The following is a 19,800-nucleotide window of genomic DNA, read 5'->3' as shown; positions in this document are numbered from 1 at the left end:
TTCCATGGTTGCATGAGGCCACGGGAAGAAATTGGGACAAAACGCATGTTTCCGTCGTCCAAGATCCTCCCCCTTGGGCTGGCTTGGTTGCCAGCAGGGACGTTCTTTTTTTTTTTTTCCCCTTGCCTCTCTCTTGCCAAAACCCGGCAGCAAAGCTGCTCCACGTGGGAGCCCGGCGGGACGGAGGCAGCTGCCGGCCCTGTGCCTCGGCGTGATGGCAGGCTGCCTTCTCCGGGCAGGATACAGGCGTTTTGGGGACACGGCCACCAAACTGGTGGGTTTTCACCCGGACCGCACCCTGCCTCAGTTTCCCCAGTTGTCGAGCAGGGCTGAGGCCGCCCCGTTCCCACGCTTGCTGGGAAGTGGCTTTTGTGCCTCTTTGCAAAGTCTTCGAGTGGCGAGCCTGGCATCGCCGCCGCTCTTGAACGTCTCCCAGCGTTTCAGAGCAAGCCAGCTCGCGCTCGGACTAGCAAGCAGCCCCTCCGGGCCAGCTCCCAGAGGTGCTGCCGGGCTCCTCCCAGGTCTTTACCCCACCGCAGCAGAGACAAACCCCAGCAGCCGCTTGGCTCTGCGAGAGCTCGGGGGGAGAGCAGCAGCCGGGTGAGCTGGCATGCCGGGCCAGATTTGGGGGGGGGGGCTGCCAGCCAGAGCTGGAGGAGCCCCGGAGTCAGCGGGCGCTGGCGACGAGGTGCTCGATGGCAATGTGCCGCTTGTCCCCACGGCAGTCCTGAAGACTAGTAGGATGTCCCCTATTTAACTCCCTCCTGCCTCTCCAGCCACCGTCTTAGCCTGGCCCTGAGTGTCCAGCAGAGATGCACCCGCTGGGAAACAAACTGGGAGTGATAAATGAACCACAGAAAGACCTTTTCCCATCTTTCCTCCTCCTCCTCATCCTCAACAGGGCTATTTGCCACCCAGATGCAGAGGATGATGGAGAGGAGGCAGCGTCTTCCTCAGAGGATCGGCCACGGTCCTCTCTGGCCATCGTGCTGGTTTTTCTTGGTGCCTTTGCTGCTTGTTCTCCCTCTTTCCAAACCCCCTTTATTTTTGGAACAGCCTTAAAGGAAGCAATGGGGGACGGAGGTTTGGGTCATGGGAAAGGCAGAGCCGGAGAGGGATGCCAGGATCAGGACCTGGAGGCAGCGGTTGGGGTTGACAGTCCCATCCTGGCCCCTTTTTGGATCACAGGGCTTTGCTGTGGTGCTCAGTGCATGGGAGAGCAGCCCTGTCGTTTTAGTGGTGCTGAGGCCCGGGGCTGGTTGGGGACCCCTCTGGGACCATCCGGACCCCTCTGGGGACATCGGGGACCTGCACTGTCCTATGCCGGGCCCCTTTCTCAGGTGCTCAGGGGCATCCATGCTGTTCCCGGCGGGACCCAGCCGGCGGGTCCATACCTGGGTTTGCTAATTTTGGGGAAAGACTGCAGGAGCAGGAACTTGGGGGGAAAAAAAAATGGGATTTGGGGTCATTTTCCTTTTGGTCTCCCAAGGCTGCGCTCCCTCCCACTTCCCTCCCCACCGTGCTGATGGTGCTGCAGATGGCACGCGTCCCCCGCTCTCCTTCCAATGCCCGAGGGACCCAGGGGTAAAAACCCCGGCGATGCTTTCTGCCGTGCCAGGAGGGTCCCTGAGCCCGGAGCCACTTTTTTCCCCGGCTGAGCCCCTTCACCCTTCCCACCCCGGCTTGCTCTTCCATCATGCGCGTGTCCCCTCTCGCGGACGAGCCCCCGTGTCCCTCCCCGTGCCGCCACTGCCGCTGCCAGCCCCGGGGCCGCCCCGTTCCCCGCTCTGGCAGAAAACAGGCACTATTGTGTCTCCGGCCCCGGAGAGGCTCCAACATCAACAAGGCGGGGGATTAAAGGAGGCTGCAGCGGGACTCGCTCTGGATTCGGCCCTGCGGCGTATAGAGGAGGATTGTGTTCCCCTCCCCGCGCCCCGGCTGGGGCTGGACGTTGGCAGGGAGAGCCATTTCCCTGGCTTTGAAGCCGCCTGGGTGTTTGTTTTTCCTTGCAGCCATGTCCTCTGGGGCCGGGGGGCTCGTTAGAGCTCAAAGCTGAGCGGGGTCAAGCCGGGGCGGGCGGTGGTGGGGGGCGGGCAGGAGACCTCCCAGAAGAAGGCAGAGGTGGCGGCGAGGGGACGTGGGACGTCGGTCTCGCCCCCACCCCGGGTTTTCTCCCGTCCTTCTGGGGAGGGCTGGGGCGAGCGGTGGCGGACGTCCCCTGTCACCCGTCCCCAGGGCTGGAAGTGGCACAGCCCCTCCTGCTTCTGGCTGGGCGAGGACCGCGTCCCCTACAGCGACGCCCGCAAGACGTGCTCCGACTACGGCTCCACGCTGGTCACCATCACCAACAGGTCAGTGCCGCGCCGGCGGCGGTGGTTTTGCCCCCAAAACGAGCTCCCTGAGGCAAGGTGCGACCCGACAGCCGGGCTTTGCCCGCAAGGGCTGGAGCATCGCGGGTTGCTCGGCATCTCGGCTCGCGGCATCGCCCGCTCTCGCCGCCCCTCCAGGTTCGAGCAGGCGTATGTCAGCAGCCTTATTTACGGCTGGGACGGGGAGTATTTTTGGACAGCGCTGCAGGACATCAACGAGACGGGCGCTTTCCGCTGGCTGAGCGGCGACGAGGTTATGTACACCCACTGGAACCGCGACCAGCCCGGTAAGGGGACGGCGGCCGCGGGTGGGATGGGGATGTCCCCTCCGTGCAGGGTGGGTGCTGGCTCTGCCGCCCGGCACGGTCTGACCCTAAGGCTGGCATCCTCCCCGCTCCCGTGAGCGCTCCAGGTTACAACAAGGGCGGCTGCGTGGCCCTGGCCACCGGCAGCTCCGTGGGGCTGTGGGAGGTGAAGAACTGCAACACCTTCAAGGCCAAGTACATTTGCCGGCAGAATCTGGGCACCCCGGTCAACCCCGAGCTGCCCGGTCCCTATCCAACGCCCAGCCTCGCCGCCGCCTGCCCCCCGGGATGGAGCTCCGACTCCAAGCTCCGTCACTGCTACAAGGTAAGGGGTGCTGGGGGGGGGGGGGGGGGGGGGGCTTGTCCTGGCCGTTGTGGGGGTCCGTGTGCCTCCCCACTGGTGCAGGAGGGGTGAAGGAGCTTATTTTGGTGCTCGCAAAGGGCAGCCCGGACCCCACGAGCCTGGTTCGGGCTGAGTGACGGGCAGCGTGCCCCAGGATGCTGCTCCCTGCGAGGTGGGGGACGATGCTCTGCCTCCTCTCGCAGCGCTGAGCCCCCTCCGCTGCCGGTTCCTCCTTCCCCAGGTGTTCAACTTTGAAAAACTGCAAGAGAAGAAGACGTGGATCGCGGCGCAGGAGTTTTGCCGGGAGCTGGGGGCCCAGCTGCTCAGCCTGGGCAGCTACGAGGAGGAGCACTTCGTCGCCAACACCCTCAACAAGATTTTCGGGTGAGAGGCTGGCTCTGCCGGCACACGTCCCGCTGCTCGAGTGTGCTTGGCACGAGCCCGCACCCCTGCCCGTGCGCTGGCACGCACGGGTGGATGGATGGATGGATGGACGCGGTATGGACGTGACTCTCTGAGTACAAACTTGTGTGCAGAAGGTGCGCCAGTTGGTGTTACTACACCGAAGAGGGGATGCAGGAGAAGTGCAGGAAATTCGGTGTAATTTGGGGATAGAGCTTGGGTTTAAAAATCCTTCAGCCCTGAGCCGGCATGCCTGTTATCTGAGCTCCTGCCTCTGGGTGTTGTGGGGACAGCGGGCTTTGAAAACAAACAAAAAAAAGGCCAGATTATAAATATATATTTGTATATAAATATAAAAACCTCTGGTTTGGAGGGGAGCTGTGTTCTCACCCTTCCCCCTGGCTCCCTGCAGGGAGTCGGAGCCGGAGCTCCACGAGCAGCACTGGTTCTGGATCGGCCTGAACCGGCGGGACCCCGCAGGGGACAGGAGCTGGAGGTGGAGCGACGGGCTGGGGGTGAGTCTGGGGGGGGGGGAGCGTTGGCAAGATGACTCCGGTTGGCATTTGGGGTGCAGGGTGGGGGGCAAATCCGGCGCTGGTGGAAATGCCCAACACCGCCCATCTCTCTCGACCCCCAGTTTTTCTACCACAACTTTGACCGCAGTAACTACGACGACGATGACATCCGGACCTGCGCAGTGCTGGACCTGGCCTCCCTGCAGTGGATGCCGATGCAGTGCGAAGCCCAGCTGGACTGGATCTGCAAACTGCCCAAAGGTGCCCAACGAAGAGCCCCCCCCTGCCCCCCAAACCCTTCAGCTTTGAATAACGTGGCAGAGGATGGGCTGCGGGATGGTGGGGCGGGTGCAGGGGCACCTTCTTGTCACCTCCCTTCCGAAGGCTGCACTTTTATGGGAGGATGAGTCCTAATTCAGGGGCTGGGAGAGGTAGGAGAGGTTCTTGCCGTCCATCCCGGGGGCATTCGGGAGGGCATCTCGCCCTTGGAGCCCATGGGCGGTTTGCAGGCAAGCATCAGCGGGAGCATCCCAGCCCCGCATCCCGCTGACAGCCTCTCCTTGCCCTTCCACCAGGCGCCGACGTGAAGGAGCCGGAGATCACAACCCAAGGTGCGTTGGCCGTGGACGTGCGTCCGTCCGATGTAGACCGTCCTCGCCGGGCGTCTGCCTCCCCGTCGCGTACGCGAGCGAGACGCGGTCCCTGCAGAGCATCCCTGCTGCGTTATCCGGAGGAGGACGGATCCTGCGTAGGGTTGTAGGAGGGAGGGGAGCCCGGGCATCCTGCTGCCCCTTGCTGCACGACGTGGCTGCAGGGGTTGCCTGCAGGGACCGGGCAGGATCAGGCCCCCTCAGCTGCAGGAGAGGGGCAAAAGCAACCCACGGGGGACCGAGGGACAGGGTGACGGGTGCTGCTGGCTGCGACGGGGGGGGGGGGGTGGCACAGCCACGGCGTGACACCGGTCCCTGCCTGCAGGCAGCAAAGAGTGGGTGAAGTACCAGGAGGCCGAGTACAAGTTCTTCGAGCACCACTCGACGTGGGTGCAGGCGCAGCGCATCTGCAGCTGGTTCCAGGCAGAGCTGGCGTCGGTGCACGGCGAGGCCGAGCTGCGCTTCCTGGGACAGAACCTGAAGAAGGTACCGGGGGGACGGGGACCTCCCGGGGCACCGACGGGCTCCGTTGCCTCCCCAGGCTGCTCCCTCCCCGGCTTCTTTCATCCTTTGCTGGAGGGATGTTGTCTGGGGAAAGCCGGGCTCTGCTGGGGTCTTGATGCGTCTTGTGTGGTGGCAACAGGTCCCGGCGTCTGGGTGCGGGTTTGGGGCTCTGCAAGGTGATGCTTTTTGCCGCGGCGCAAGCTGCAGGGGGGGCTGCCCGGTCCCCGTGACCGGGGTGGCCACGGTTGTCCCCAGGGACACGCAGTCCCTGCAGGGCACTGACGTGTCCTCTCCGGGCGTGCAGTTTTCCAGGGGCCAGGAGCAGCACTGGTGGATCGGGCTGCACACCTACGAGAACGATGGGAGGTTCAAGTAAGTCAGAGACCAAGCCACCGCATCCCTGCACGTCCCCGTGCCGCTGTCGCCGGCTCTCAGAGCGCTGTGGCTCAGCGCCTGCACCTCGGGGGTCTCATCTGGGGTGCTGGGATGGAGGTTCCTCACCCAAGAGAGGGCAGCGGTGGGGCACGGTCCCAGTTGGGGCGTGCAACTGGTCCCATTCGCCAAGTTACTGCTCGGCCTCGTGCTCCCGCTGGTGCCTTTCCCAGGTGGTCCGACGGGTCCCTCCTCAACTTCGTCTCCTGGGCGCCGGGCAAGCCCCGGCCCATCAACAAGGACAAGAAGTGCGTGTACATGACGGCCAGCAGAGGTGAGGGGCAGGATCCGGCCGTGCCGGGGCTCTGGAGGGGCTGGGACCGCAGGCTGAGCGGGGACACCCCTATCCCAGTGCAATGGCGGGGGGGGTCATGCCTGTCCTGTCCCTCCCCACAGAGGACTGGGGGGACCAGAAGTGCATGACGGCGCTGCCCTACATCTGCAAGCGGAGCAACGGGACGGCCGAAAAGCCTTCCCTCCCGCCGCTGCCCGCTCCCACGAGCGGGGGCTGTCCCCGTGGCTGGTTTCCCTTCCTCAGCAAGGTACGGTAGGATGGAGAGGGGACGGCCACCGCCTTCCACCAGCCCCGCCGAGGCGGAGAGGGGGTGGCTGAGAAACGGCAGGGTGGAGAGGGACGCGTGTATGTGTTTTGGGGGGAAATGCTGGGGGGGGGGGGCACTCGCACAGGGATGCTGGGCAAGGTGCGGGTGCAGGAGAGGGTGGTGAGGGTTGCACGTACATGGATGCCGGGAGAGAGGTGCGCCGTGGGGTGCGGGAGGGGTTGGGGGACCAGTAGGTGTGAGGGTGCAAAGGGGAGAAGGAGTGTTGGGGCAGAATGGGGCTGCAGAGGGTGGTTGAGTGGGGAGGGTACAGGGCTCGGGGTTGAGGGGGGGGGGGGTGGCTGCACCCCCTGGACCATCCCGTGCCCCCACCTGTGCAGTGTTTCAGCTTCAACGGCCACGACAAAGCCGAGATAGTGATGTGGCCGGAGGCGAAGCAGGCGTGCGAGAGCCAGGGCGCCGTCCTGGCCACCATCGCCAGCCCCCTGGAGCAGGGTAGGTCCCCTCCGCCGTCACCGGCCCCGCTGGCTGGGGACCTGCCGGGGGGGGTGGTACTCGAGCGTCTCACCCATCGCTTGCAGCTTTCATCACGTCCATGCTGCCCAACATCTCCTTTGACCTCTGGATCGGCCTCCACGACGCCCAGAGGGACTTCCAGTGGGTGGAAGGCGAGCCGCTGCGGCACGTGAGCTGGGCGCCCGGCGAGCCCTCGGGCTGCGGTGCCTCCAGCGCCCGCGACAAACCGGTGAGTGAGACCCCCCCCCCCGTAGCATCCCCCATCCCCGGGAAGGTCTCGGCCCCACGTCCCACCAGGAGGATGGAAGGTTATAGCGTGCTGGGGTGGCTTTCCGAGGGCAGAGCAGGATCCGGCCCTGCAGGGTGGGGGGGTCTCTGGTATGGGGGTGGGATGACGATGCTAAGACCTTGCGGCTTGGCTGTGCAGACCAACTGCGTGGTGGTGTGGCACGGTTTGCCCCCCCACTTCACGGGACGCTGGGATGACCGGAGCTGCCTGGAGGAGAAGCATGGCTACATCTGCCAACGGAGTATAGGTAGGAGCGGGGCGAGGGGGACAACCCCCGGCTTCTGCTCGCTGGGGACCTGCCACCACCACCCCCCCCCCCCCCCAGTGCCCCGGGGGTCGGGGCGATGGGCTCGGCTTGGGGGGAGGTCGGGGTGCTGGAGGAGTGCGGGGAGATAAGCTTGACTCGGGGGCAGGGGGTCCCTGGTCCCAGCCGTTTAGTGGGGCAGCCCCAAACGTGTGGACGCCAGCCTGGCTCGGCGTGTCCCGTAGGGACGTGCGTCCTGGTGGACGGCTCCGAGGTGGGGATGGCACCGGGCTGTCACTGCTCGTCGCCCCTGGGGACGTGGCCTCTCCGCCCTCCCTGGTTGCACCGGGATGGCCCCAGGTGCCCGTGCACAGCGCTGTCGGGGACACCCCAGTTCGGGGGGGTGGGATGGATGAGGGGGGTCATCCCTGGGATGCAGGAGTGTCCTCCGTGCCCTCTGACCATGTCTCTTTGCTCCCCCAGACCCATCCCTGAGCCCCGCGCGGACGCCGTACCCCCCCTCGCCCACCGGCACCCTCTTTTACCACAACAGCACTTACCGCATCCTGCAGAAACCCCTCAGGTGGCATGAGGCTCTGCTGCTCTGCGAGACCCTCAACGCCACCCTGGCCACCATCCCCGACCCCTACAGCCAGGCTTTCCTCACCCAGGCCGTCAGCAGCCTGCGGGCTCCGCTCTGGATCGGGTTGGCCAACGACGAGGTGAGGGAAGGGGGCAGGCGCCGGGGCCAAGGGTCCGCAGGGGATCACGGCAGCTCCCCCCCCCCCGGCTTCTCCTCCGCTTCGTTCTCCAGGGAGGCCGGAGCTACTCGTGGTTGACGGAGGAGAACCTCTTCTACGCTAACTGGCAGGACGGGGAGCCCCAGCAGGTCGCCGGCTGCTCCTACATGGACGTGGACGGGAGCTGGCGCACGGCCGGCTGCGACACCAAGCTGCAGGGGGGCATCTGCCAGCTCCGAGCAGGTGATGGCCGGGGGGGGGACGACACACGGTGGGGCTCGGCGCAGGGCGGACCGGGTGGGGAGCGACCAAGGGTGGTTGGAGATGGCATCCCACCGGTGAGCATCCTTGCGGGGTTGGGTGCCCCAACGTGCTGCGAGAGCCCGACACCCTGTGCCCCTCCATCCACCCCCCCAATGCACCGTGTGCTCCCCAGGTGCCCCCCGCACGCACAAGTGGAGCTACAGCGGCAGCTGTCCCAAATCGCTGGAGGACTCGTCCTGGATCCCCTTTCGGGACCACTGCTACACCTTCCACATGGAGATCACCCTGGGGCAGAAGGATGCCATGAGGAGGTGCCAGAAAGGTACTGGGGGGGGGGGGGGGGGGGCTGTGGGGGCAGAGGGGGGTGACGCACCCTTGGAAACGTAAGAGGGTGGGCTCCCCAGGATGCCCGTGGGTGCAGCAGAGCACCCTTGAATGGGACCCCTGCCCACGTCCAGCCTCGGTCAGCCATCGTCTCCTCCTTGCTGTTACGTGCTAGGGTTCCCCAGCTCCCACGTGGTTCACGGGTGGTTCCTCGGCTTTGTCCTCTCGGGCACTGCTGCTCCCGAGCTCCGTCCTCTGAGGTCTGGGCTCTTCCCTGACACTCTTTCCTCCGCAGTCGGCGGCACAGTGTTGTCCATCCAGGACGAGACGGAGAACGTCTTCGTGTGGGAGCATCTCCAGGCGTACAAGGGCCCATCCAAGGGCGCCTGGCTGGGCATGACCTTCAACCCCAAAGGTACAAAGGAAGGAGTGAGGTTTTAGGTACTCCCCCAGGCACCACCGTGAATTCCCACCAGGTCTGTGGTGAGCAGAGGAAGCCCTTGGTGGTGGCACTGGTAGGGGGGGGACTCATGCCGTGGTGTGACCAGGAGCCCCAGTGCCTCAGGCCGTGCTGGATGTGCCAAGTGTGTCCTCCTCTGGCTTGGTGGGATGGCAGTGGTGCTTTGAAGCCCAGAGCCTCCTCCAAGGCACTGGAGCCTGCAGGTTTAGGAAGGTGCCCCATCACATGTCCCCATTGCCCCATCACATGTCCCCATTGCCCCATCACACCTCCCCATCGCCCCATCACGCCTCCCTGTGCTTTCTGAACTGGGGCAAAGATGGGACATCCCCTTCAGCCTCCCCAGACCTAATTCTTCCATTTCCCAGGCGGCACCTTGGTTTGGCATGACAACACCGCCGTGAACTACTCCAACTGGGGCCAGCACGACACGGGGCCCAGCATGCTCAGCCAGAACAGCTGCTACTGGATCCAGAGCAGCAACGGCGTGTGGCGCCTGGGCTCCTGCACCAACGTCACCATGGGGGTCATCTGCAAGATCCCCCGAGGTAGGGACCCCCCTGCTGCTGCCCGAGGCACCTGGGGCTGATGTGGGGTGAGCTGGGGGTCCGGGTGCCGCAGGGCAGAGCTCTGTCCCACCGGCAGCACCGGCCACGTGTTTTGGGCAGTTTCAGCGTAGGGGGGGTTGTAGGGTGCTGGGGTCTGCAGGTCCCCGTTGGGCTGTGCGTGTCTCAGTGGCTGGGGCAGGGTGAGGGCGGTGGGGCGGCGGTGGAGCAGAACCAGCGGGTCCCCGCGGCTGTGCGTCACCCAGCGTCTGCACGGTGCGGCGCTGGGAGCAGCGGAGGATGCGGAGCCGGCGGTGCCGGCGCTGGGAAGAGGGGAGGGTGCTGTGGCCGCACGCTCATCTGTCTGTGTTGCTGTTGCAGTGGAGGAGAGCAGCTTTTCCAAGGCAGGTGAGTGGCACCATCAGCCTGGGCACAGTACTGGGACCGGGAACCAGTGCTGGGGGACCATACTGCAGCCTGGCTTGTATTAATAATCAAAAAATGGTGTTCGCGGGTGGGAAATCCCACTTCCAGGTGGTTTTGGTCCTGGGTTAGGACTCCCCAGTAGCAGAAGCCATTCCTCCGTGGAGGAGCGTGTCCAGCCAGCCCCTTGCCAGGCTCTCCTGCCCTTGCCCACGGTGCCTGCCCCAACTGGTGGGGATGGACACCCCATCTGCTGGTGGGATCCCAAAGATCCATCCCAGGCAGCTGCCAGATGTTCACGCGCATCAGGAGTGACCCAGAGAGGCTGCCCGGCCTCGGGAGCTGTGCCACAGGCAGGATGTCCCCAAAACACCGAAGCGGACTCACAGTCCTGTCCCGCTCTGACCCGTTCTGCCCGAGAGCCCCTGGCTGGCTGGGTCTACCGGCCAAAACCCCTCTCGCAAGGTGAGACAGCGGGAGACGGCAGGCTGCCTTTCACCGGCCTTTTCTCCTCCCTGCAGCTCTGCCGGAGAACACGACGGCCATCGCGGTGGTGGTGCTGTCGACGCTGGCGCTGTGCGCCATGCTGGGCATCGCCGTCTACCTGTACAAGCGTCGGCGGAGCGCGGAGCGGGGGGCCTTCGAGAGCGCCCGCTACAGCCGCACCACCTCCAACCCCAGCGAATCCGCCGAGAAGAACATCCTGGTGTCAGACATGGAGATGAACGAGCAGCAAGACTAACGGCAGGGGGGACGCTGGGGACGGGGACCTGGGGAGGGGGGAGGACGGAGAGCATCACACACGCTATCCCCACGGCACGCGGGGCAGGGGCGGCAGCGGGACCATTGCAGCAGGGCAGGGAGAGGGGCTGGGGTCGGGGTTGGGGTCCGGCCAGGCGGGCGAGTGGAGGGAGCCGGGGTCCCTCCCGCCCCGCAGGTCGCTGCCACCACCTCCGGGCTTGTCCCCAGCTGCCGGGAGTTTGCCTGCAGCAGCCGTGGAGGCGGTTTCAGGGCTAAAAAGTTTCGAGGAAAGTCGCCCCCCCCCGCCCAGTTCAAGAGCTTTCCGGCGGCGCGAACAGGCTCCGAGACACCTTCCCCTTGGGAGAAGGCAGGCGCAGGCGTTGGGGGGCCCTGCGGTGGGCTCGTTCCCCCCGGGAACCGAGCTGGTGTCCGAGAAGACATCCTCCTGGGCAAGAGGTCTCTAAAGCCGATCTACCTCCCCTCCGCGCGCAGCGGCGAGGGCCCTGCCAGCCCCCCCATCCCCGCCACCGTGCCGCTCTTCTCCCCCTCCTCGGCCTCGTCCCCCAACCTCCGGCAGAAAGCAGCGGAGACGCCGTCGCAGCGATCCGAGCGTGGACACCCCCCCCCCGCCTCCGGCATCAGCGATGGGATCCCCTCTGCTCCCTGGCACATCCCTAGGGTTGCATCCAGCCCCGGCGAGGCTGCGGCTGCTCGCCCTGGGCTGGCAGCCAGAGCCTGCCCAGTTTTCTGTTTTCTTTGGTGTGCGTGTCCCCCAAATAACTGCACGGGATAGCACCGGAGCAAACGGCTGGCCAGGTCCTTCTCCGGTGGGAGCATCCTCAGCACCCCAGGCTCCGCGGGAGGAGCTGGGTGCTGCGGCATGAGGCGCTGCCGGAGAGCCGGGGCCACCCTCTGTCCCATGCCGGGCAGGGACGGCGCGGGATTGGGGTCGCTTGCCGCTGGTTGCCTTGTTCGGGCCAGAAGGACGAGCGTCAGGGCTGTAGGGTGGGGAGCGATTTGGAAGCTTTGGTGGTTATTTTGAAAGTTCAGTGGTTTGTGTTTTTTTTTTTTAAGGAAACGATAGCTTTTTTTGCTATACTGTATTGAGTGCGTGCTGAATATATACGTTCTTTCACACAGCTGGCTGGGGTGTTTGTGGTTGCCTGGTTTACGTGTAGGATGTAGTAGAGGAGGAGGAGGAGGAAGGCGGCGCAGGGCTAAGCCCCTGCCTGGTTTTTGAGCTGTGCAGGAAGGAGCGGGGCTGAGCCATCCTCCTCCCTCGGCTGCCTGCAGCAGCATCCCCGGTGCCGGGGTCGGGACAGAGGATGTCTGGAGACGGAGAGAGATGTTGGGCCCCGAGGGGGTCTCCCTGCTGGGAATGGGACCCAAAGAGCCCCTTAGACCTCTGAAGTGGGGCGGCACAGCCCCTACAAGAGACGTTGCATTTAGCCCTCTGCCTCCGAGGCTTGATTGGGGTTTTTTTTTTTTTTTGTTGTCACGACAACGGGAACTAGCTAATTTTTGTTACTCTCCTTTTTGACATCTGTGTGGATTTTAAAATCTGTTGATTTCACTTAAGCTGGACATTAAGTGTTTAAGAAACTGTTGGGGGGGTGGGATGGGGGAACAAGGGATCGTTGGGGTTTTGTTTACTTTTTGGCAATGTCCAAAAGCGGCCACGACGTTTCAGGGCGAGCAAGAATCTGGAGCGCACGGAGCTGCCCCGGCTCCATTTCTGTCTCTTGGCTTTCTCTGCATTGATTTCCTGAGGTCCTTTCTGGTTTGGAGCTGTTGGTTTTGTCCGTGGGCCCATGGCTTCCTGCCGTGGGTGCCGGATCCTGAAAAGCCGAGCGTGAATTCCTTCTCATCCCCAGCGGGCGTTGATGTACCAAGCAGCAAGCTTGGAGTGTGCTGGCATCCCTGCTGCAGGGGTGCTTGGAATAGCAGGAGGGATGCTGAGCTGGAAGCTGTGCTGCTGGTGGGGATGGAGGTCCGGGATTAACTCCTCCTGGATGAGCAGAGCTGTTGGGAAGTCCTAAAAAAAATAAAGGTTGAGGTTAGGATTGGTGGGAAAGAGTGGGCGAGGAGCGGTGCTGAGGTCGAGGGGTGCAGCTGGGCAGGATTGGGGCTCGTTTGGAGAAGTGCATGAGAGCCCAGGCAAGGTGGGCGCAGGGAAGCACAGGGGGATACGGCTGGGACGGTGGTGAGTTATCGGTGCCGGAGGAAAGCCCGTGCCGCAGAGAGTCGTGGAGTGCTGGGGGTTAGGAAGGAGGTCCCGTAGCCGTGCAGGAGGCATCGCGACCGGCTTTCACACAGCTCTATCTGGGAACACCTTCTTTAAGAGAGGTTTGGTTTGGGTTTTTTTTCCCTCCTTGATTAATTTGTTCTCTTTCCTTCTTTGCTTTCGAGAAAAGAAATCTGTACAGTCTAGGGGAAATTTGGTATGAGAAGAGTTTTGTCAGCTGTTGGCAGTGATCAAGATTACGGGAAAAACGCATATATGGTTAAGTGGTATCTCCTATCACCATTAGAATAATGTGAAGAATTGCTTCAAAGGACCCTGTCAATTATATATATATATAATATATATATATAGTTTTGCATTTTTTTACTCTCTGTGGTTTGTAAGATCCTTTTAGAAGCTTGGAAATAAAATTTCCTTCCCCACCTATTTTATTCCTTTTTTTATTTTTTTTCCCTTTTATTTGGGAAAAACAAAACTTGTCTTTCCCTAACAAGTAGCGAACATAAAGCTGAAATTACACCTACCAGTCTCTAGTGGAGAAGGCTCAAAGGCTGCCCAGGTGAGGGGGTGTGTGTTACATTAATTCCTGGCATTGCTTCGTTGTGCGTCCCGTGGGTATGGTGGCTCTCCTCCGCTGGTTGTTGTTTGGCAGAGTCAGCTGGAGGGAGAAGACGAAGGAGAACGGGCAACATTTCCTTGCGGATGACTCCTGAGTTCAAGGAAGATGTCAGATTGAGCAGGGTCCTTGGAAAAGTACCGAAATTTCTGTTTCTCGCCAAGGGTGGGGAGATGGGGCCGTAATCCAGCTGAACCTGCTCCATCCCGTAGCTCGTATCGGAGCGGTGAACAGTGGACGCGACCACCGTAGCACCGAACACCCTGGCCGGGGCTGCGGCGTTCCTGGGCGCTGCTGCTGGAGGAAGGCTGCAGGGGCGAGCTGCGCCAAAGCCGTTGCAGAAGAGAACTTCTCCCGAAGCAGCGAGGTCGGCAGCGTCCTGCTGGCACGGAGCGGGGACGTCGCGTCTGGCCGCGATTCCGCACGCCAGGCTTCCCCCTGCTTGCGCCGCGTTCGCTCAGGGTGCCGTTTTCTCGCCTCGCTTTTCGCTTCAGGGCTTCCCCGTCCCTTCGGAAGCCTGGGGCTGCCCGTACCCACTGCTCCCTTCCCTGGGGGCCAGACCCGGCGCCCTCCCACCACGCTGATGGGGTCGGGAGAGAGGAGATTTCACCGAGGTTTCCCTCGGGTTTGCTGGGGCCATTCAGTTTTGCCTTTCGTTTGGTGAAGAGCCCACAGCAGGTGCTTGGAGCAGAAGCTCTAAGGATGCCTTTGAAGAAACAGATGATTTTTCTCTTCTTTTGTTTTTCATCCGAGAGGTGAGAGGACCTCACGGCGGGGCCGGGGCGGGGGGCGAGGGCTGCTCCATTTAATTGCAAACAGCAGTGGAAATAATGCTGAGCGACACCGCACTGCAGCGGGGAAAAGGACACTCGAGTCATCCTCATTCTGGAGCTTAAATGCTCTCAGGGTGACCTGACCTGAATTCAGGTATGCGGTTTCTCTTCAAAGGAAGCCCAGTAAAACTTGCACTGCTGATTTTAAACAGTGAAGCACAGAATGGGCTTTTTTTTTTTTTTTTTTTTTAATTTAAAAGAAATGCAGTCTTTGGAGAAAATAGTAGTTTGTAGTAACCAAAGGCCCTTTCTCACGGAAATGAAGTCTCCACCTTTTATCTGCTCTTCTGAACTTGAGCTGAGCACACCCATTTGAAGGGAGTCATTAGAAAATTCCATGAGGTCTGGTTCAGGCTGGGTTCATCTGGAGAAGGATACGAAATAGCCTCGTTATTTTAATCCCCTTTAATTTCCCTACTGACTACTTAGGTATCAGACAGAGGGAAGGCAACACCTCCGAGGCTGGCAACTAGGACACTAAAATTAGCCATTGGCAGGTGTGCTTCTTGCCAGCCCCTGGCCTGCGGGCTAGCGGTAAGGGTTTTGAAGATGAACGTCTGTTTTCTTTTCAGAAGCAATTTATAGCGTGTCTATGTGCAGCACAGCACACCGAAACTCCAAGGTGGGTTTCATCTGATAAATCTGAGTCAACCTGGGCTGCTGGCCTAGCCTTAGGCTCCCGTCGGAGTCAGCTCGGGTGCACTCACTGGGCACTAGTAAACTGGGTCAGATGAATGGTGACCTAAAGTGCCCTGTTCTCTTGAATAAAAAAAAGAAGGCTGGGGCAGCTAGCTGAGCTGCAGCGTCTACATCACACCTGATGTTAGGTGAGCAGGATCCTGCCCTAAGAGGCTAATTTGCTCGATTTTGCCTGCACTGATGGGTAAAAGTAGACCTAAGCTGCTTAGGACTTGCTCATCATCTGCATTGAATACTTTTAGCCCTGCACTGAGATGGTCCCAGTAGCCACAGTGTGGGGGAAGTGCTCAAATATATTTGGGAGCCTTATGGTACGGGCAGTACAGAACCAGTTAATGCCATGCTTGGCTCTTCTAAAGACACGCCGGCTGTTTTATCTACAAGCTATAGCAAGCAGTGTGCACAAAAAGGGTGAGGAGTCCGCTGGGCTGAGCCTGCTCTTTACCACTCGGATCCGACACAGCAGTGTTTGCGAAGGTGAGAATTCAGTGTTAAACGTTCAGGAAAAAGAAAACGCTCAGTGGCTGTAGTATGTATCAAAGATCGGGCCTCCTCAGAGCCGCAGACGTGTACGGACTGTGACCAGTGGACGCTGCCTTTTTGAAGCAAATTGCAGTTGGCAGCTGTTTTCATTTCACCCCATGGTAAAAACCGCTACTCTGAAAAGAACCAGTTTGTGCAAAACGAGTAACCACAAGGTCTTTTGTTTCCTCATTCCCAGAATCCAGGCATAAGTCTGACTCAGAAGTTATTAATCTTTGCTGGATAAAGAAGGAATGCAATGTTCTGTGAATACAGTGTCTGCTTAGTAAGTAGTTTTGTTCAGGAATAATCACAAATATGCTAGGTACTCTTCACTTGGGATGGTTATCGGTTATATTATCATGTATAGTTCATGTTTAATAATTACCTTCTAATTCATGCAGTTAGTACGTAGTTTGTAAGGACCAACTTGGAGACTAGGGAGCAGAGCCATGGATGTGGATCAGGTTTCCAGTGATGGACAATAACCAGCACAGTGTTAGCAAGCAGCATCGGGGATATTAAGTGCCTCAAAACTTGCAAAATTATACCCTCTCATCACACACAGAAAAAGAATGATGATTTATTAAGTAAAATATTTCAAGTTTATGTGGAATTGAGAAGTTAGGAAATGTGTTAATCAGACAAGAATTCAGGAGGTTCATGTACAAATCTGAGCGTAGCTTAGAAGAATTTATACAGCAAATTTGTACCAATCAATCCAATTTTTTGCTGAGATACAACTGCTCCAGGCTTTTTGCTGTACAGTACAGTGAAGCCTTCAGGCTCCTTCCTATTTTCACTTCCAAACAACAGCAGTATTTTCTAGTTGCTTTGCATGGATTCAACTCGGTGTCTTTGTATGTCAGCATTCAAGTCAAGATCTGCGTAACTGGTTTTCTTCTGTCTTCATTCTCCCCTCTAAAATAAAGGAAAAGCCCCTCTCTGTTGAGGCCATGCTAGTTAAAGAAAGGGAACATTAAACACAAGAACGTTACCGAAAGTTCATCCCACTCAAGCTGAAGGCAATGCACTCGATGATTTGTTGTCACATGCATTCGATCAACAGATATGTAAGTGTGCTTTGGACCTTTCGGCTGTAAGCTGTGTACAGGATCACATCACTTTATAAGCTCAAGCTCTAATCAGAAGAAACCTCAGAAGCAAAGAATGTCAGTATTATATGTGACTCAAAACACACAGTAAAGGAACCACAGGCATCTCCGTAGCTTGTGATTTTAAAGGTTAAAGGAGGTCAGTTAAAAACCCAACTTACTAGCCAACTGTTTCCAATTAGGTGAGGCAGTTTTAGGACATAATCAATGGAAATGCTATGTTGACTTCACTACTAGTTGCCTTGACCTATGGTCTTTTAAAGTAATTAGCAGTTGGTGTTTGGACTTTTAAAGACATCAGTAGGACTACAAAAAGGACTGTGTGACATAAACACAGTTGTTTTGGCTTTAATTAAAGTAGAAGAAAAGTGGGGGTATAAAAAACAATGAAAAGGGTACTTGATATAAAGGCTTCTTGGTGAAATTCCAACATCATGAGAGTTTTAGCTGTTTTTCTCAGAGTCAGGATTTGTAAGTGAAGCAAGCTGGGTGTTTTAGAATACCTTTCTTCATCAACAAGAAAAATACTAACTGAACAAGATGAAATGTCATTGCTTTCTCTTAAGCTTGGAAGTAGAGAACAATCACTGAATAATTATTTTGATTGCCAATTATCTGCACTACTAGCCTGCTGTTCTGCTCTGAGGCACCTGTGCAAACCCTTCTGAACTCAGTTTTGCTGCCCATCTGAGGATACAACAGCTTCCCCAACATTCAAAAGATATTTATTAATTGATATAGCCTTCAGATTTACACAGTTTGAATTACTGTGGGAAAGTACAGTAAGGTGGAAAGTATGGTCTCCTTGTTGTACAGAAACATCTTCTAAACACTGTGGAAATCACTAGAGTGCCCAGTGCCTCAGCATCTTTTTTTCCTAAAATGGGAATTTTGTAATTCTGACAGTACTGCTGTTAAGTTTTAATATGTGGAAAAACCTTTTCAAGTCACTGGTTGCAAATCATGCAAAAACTGCAAAGTCCTGCTTTCTTAGATTACCTTGGTTATTATTTACAATACAGCTGAAAATGCAGTTTTCTTTTTGATGGTTTTGTCAAATCTATAGCTTTTGAATTGTTATTTAATTCTTAAATATTACGTAAGAAGTAAATTTAGTCTATTCAATAAGACAACTAGCAGATGTATTTCTTCTGGGGAATGAACTGCTGGCATAGTGGCCATATGGGGGATAATGTAAAATGTAGAAAGTATGCAGGAATGTCTCTTTAGAAGTGACACTATCACTAATTAATTAAAATGTCTGATTCAAAGCATGATTTTATATTCTAAGGAGTGTGTCAGCATAAGCAAGCAAATTGCTATTTCTCAGTGCTTGAGACTATTCAGCTCTGAGCACTGGCTCTCATGGCAATCGAAGGCGATATGCTAGTAGTGCAAAAGGCAAATCCTGCTGTGGGTGAGGAATTTCTCACTGCTGGAGCTACCACGCCGGATAGAGCCTGGGAAAACCTCAGCTGTAATTAGCCAAGCAGTTACTAGGTGTCACTGTAGCCCCAGCTGACAGAACGGGAAGAGCCCTCCTTTGGCAAAACCCCATGGAAGTGGAAGCAAGTCCAACAAAGAAACGAAACTCGCTCCAGCTGAAAGAGGTTTGCTATGAGAATAGTAGCTGTGTTATAAACATAAGATGTGAAGTCTTCCTCTAGAATGAAATAACTCATTTGGCATTTAGCATTGTTCCCAGGCATTACAAGTCATTTAAATCCTGTTTATATGTGGTATTTTTCCTGTAACTGGTGTGTTGGAATTCAGAGAAACCTTTCTTTAGCAGCAGCAGCATGATTTCATACCTCATCACCAGCTCCTTGGTAAACGGATCTGCAAGACAACAAATACCTTTCATTCACTGGTAAAATGTCTATTTAAAATACGCATTCTCATTTTTCTGTTCACTAATCCTGCACAATGAATTGTAATAGGACCTAGAAGGTGAAGGAGAAGTGGCTGGCTTGGCCACAGAAGGCAATTCACATCTCTGGAGAATATTAACATAGTAAGGTTAATAAATGATTTACCAGAGAAAGTTTCCTTACCCTTTAATTTTCTTTTTATTTCTACCTTTGAGAGAAATACAAGTCCTTCCTATTGGCTGAGGGACAGGAGTCTCTGTTCTGTAATGCAATTCAGCAAGCATTTACATCAGAAACGGGGAGTTAATCTCTTCTTAGCCCATAATCATTGTCTACACAACTTATCTAAATATGAAGTTTACCCTGTTTAAATACCCATTACAAAATCAGAGTTGAGACAAAGAAAAATATCTTTGTAATGGAAAATGGATAAAATATCTCTGTAATGGATAGTTTAACTTTGAGGTCAAAGTCAAGGTTGTGGCTAGAAACTTTGGAGGCAGTAGTTTTACAATTACAAGGCAAAGAACAAATGTAAACTGAGTTACTCTCAGATACGGGAATTGAATGATCCCTAACTTACCAGGTGATAGCGAAGTAGTATAAATAAGTTCAAATAAGTATCTTAACTACCTTTTTAAATTGTTCTTTTCTTCTCATTAATTCATTTTAAAACCCCATTGTTCACAGAAGATATTCCAGGAATATTGCTATAAACTTAGAAGCGCTGTAGGATTGAAGAAGACTTTATTTATCATGACTAATGGTCATGTTCAGGAAAAAGCTGCAAGGCAATACGCAGCTTGAAAGGGTGGGAAAAGGGTGCACAGGCTGAAACTTTTTGTTGAAGAACAAAGAGTGTTTCAGGCTGCTGAAGACATATTTTTTTAATCAATAGTACTAGCACCTCTTTAAAATTCCTGTCTGGAATGTTTCACTAAGGTAAGAAAAATTCAAATCAGGGTTTTTTTTTCAGCGGGTTAGTAGAAGTCCCAACTTCCTTCTGATATACTTCTGAGTTCAGCAGGGGCAGCCAACTAAAATCCAATGGCTTAATAGGGTTCTAGATCTTGAACCCTGAAACGGCAGAAACAAATGCAGGAAGCTTTCTCAGAGGATGAGGCTTCACGCGCTGTTTCAGACACTGAACCTAGTGTGGAAAACAGCTTCAGGCTCGTCCTCGATATTTGATGTAGACAGGCTCTTTGACATCATAGGGACCAGCTGCATTAGTAAGCACTCAATTTTCTAACCCACAGAATCCGAGGTTATT

At 56.8% G+C, this 19,800-nt stretch overlaps 1 protein-coding gene and 1 long non-coding RNA gene across 2 annotated transcripts in view; one reads left to right on the top strand and one right to left on the bottom strand.

The window, feature by feature from the left end:
* MRC2 (mannose receptor C type 2) overlaps positions 1–13,297 on the top strand; it is a 29,943-nt gene extending 16,646 nt beyond the window's left edge. Inside the window, exons 10-30 of the mRNA XM_030023064.1 lie at positions 2,236–2,351; positions 2,508–2,656; positions 2,782–2,999; positions 3,259–3,401; positions 3,832–3,934; positions 4,057–4,195; positions 4,510–4,545; positions 4,910–5,070; positions 5,393–5,460; positions 5,694–5,794; positions 5,917–6,062; positions 6,461–6,575; positions 6,662–6,825; positions 7,024–7,132; positions 7,613–7,851; positions 7,944–8,112; positions 8,306–8,455; positions 8,753–8,872; positions 9,286–9,465; positions 9,844–9,870; positions 10,407–13,297. Of these exons, the coding sequence (XP_029878924.1) occupies positions 2,236–2,351; positions 2,508–2,656; positions 2,782–2,999; positions 3,259–3,401; positions 3,832–3,934; positions 4,057–4,195; positions 4,510–4,545; positions 4,910–5,070; positions 5,393–5,460; positions 5,694–5,794; positions 5,917–6,062; positions 6,461–6,575; positions 6,662–6,825; positions 7,024–7,132; positions 7,613–7,851; positions 7,944–8,112; positions 8,306–8,455; positions 8,753–8,872; positions 9,286–9,465; positions 9,844–9,870; positions 10,407–10,627 (2,874 nt within the window). The 3' untranslated portion in view covers positions 10,628–13,297. The remainder of the gene's footprint in view (positions 1–2,235; positions 2,352–2,507; positions 2,657–2,781; positions 3,000–3,258; positions 3,402–3,831; positions 3,935–4,056; positions 4,196–4,509; positions 4,546–4,909; positions 5,071–5,392; positions 5,461–5,693; positions 5,795–5,916; positions 6,063–6,460; positions 6,576–6,661; positions 6,826–7,023; positions 7,133–7,612; positions 7,852–7,943; positions 8,113–8,305; positions 8,456–8,752; positions 8,873–9,285; positions 9,466–9,843; positions 9,871–10,406) is intronic.
* Positions 13,298–16,110: 2,813 nt separating this feature from the next.
* Positions 16,111–19,800, bottom strand: part of LOC115344332 — a 38,786-nt gene continuing 35,096 nt past the window's right edge. Inside the window, exon 4 of the long non-coding RNA XR_003924506.2 lies at positions 16,111–18,495. This is a non-coding gene — a long non-coding RNA (uncharacterized LOC115344332). The remainder of the gene's footprint in view (positions 18,496–19,800) is intronic.

This window comes from Aquila chrysaetos, chromosome 8 (assembly GCF_900496995.4).
Source record: "Aquila chrysaetos chrysaetos chromosome 8, bAquChr1.4, whole genome shotgun sequence".
Classification (NCBI taxonomy): domain Eukaryota; kingdom Metazoa; phylum Chordata; class Aves; order Accipitriformes; family Accipitridae; genus Aquila; species Aquila chrysaetos.
The sequence above is the reverse complement of the archived record's forward strand: the minus strand, read 5'-3'. Positions and strand labels throughout refer to the sequence as shown.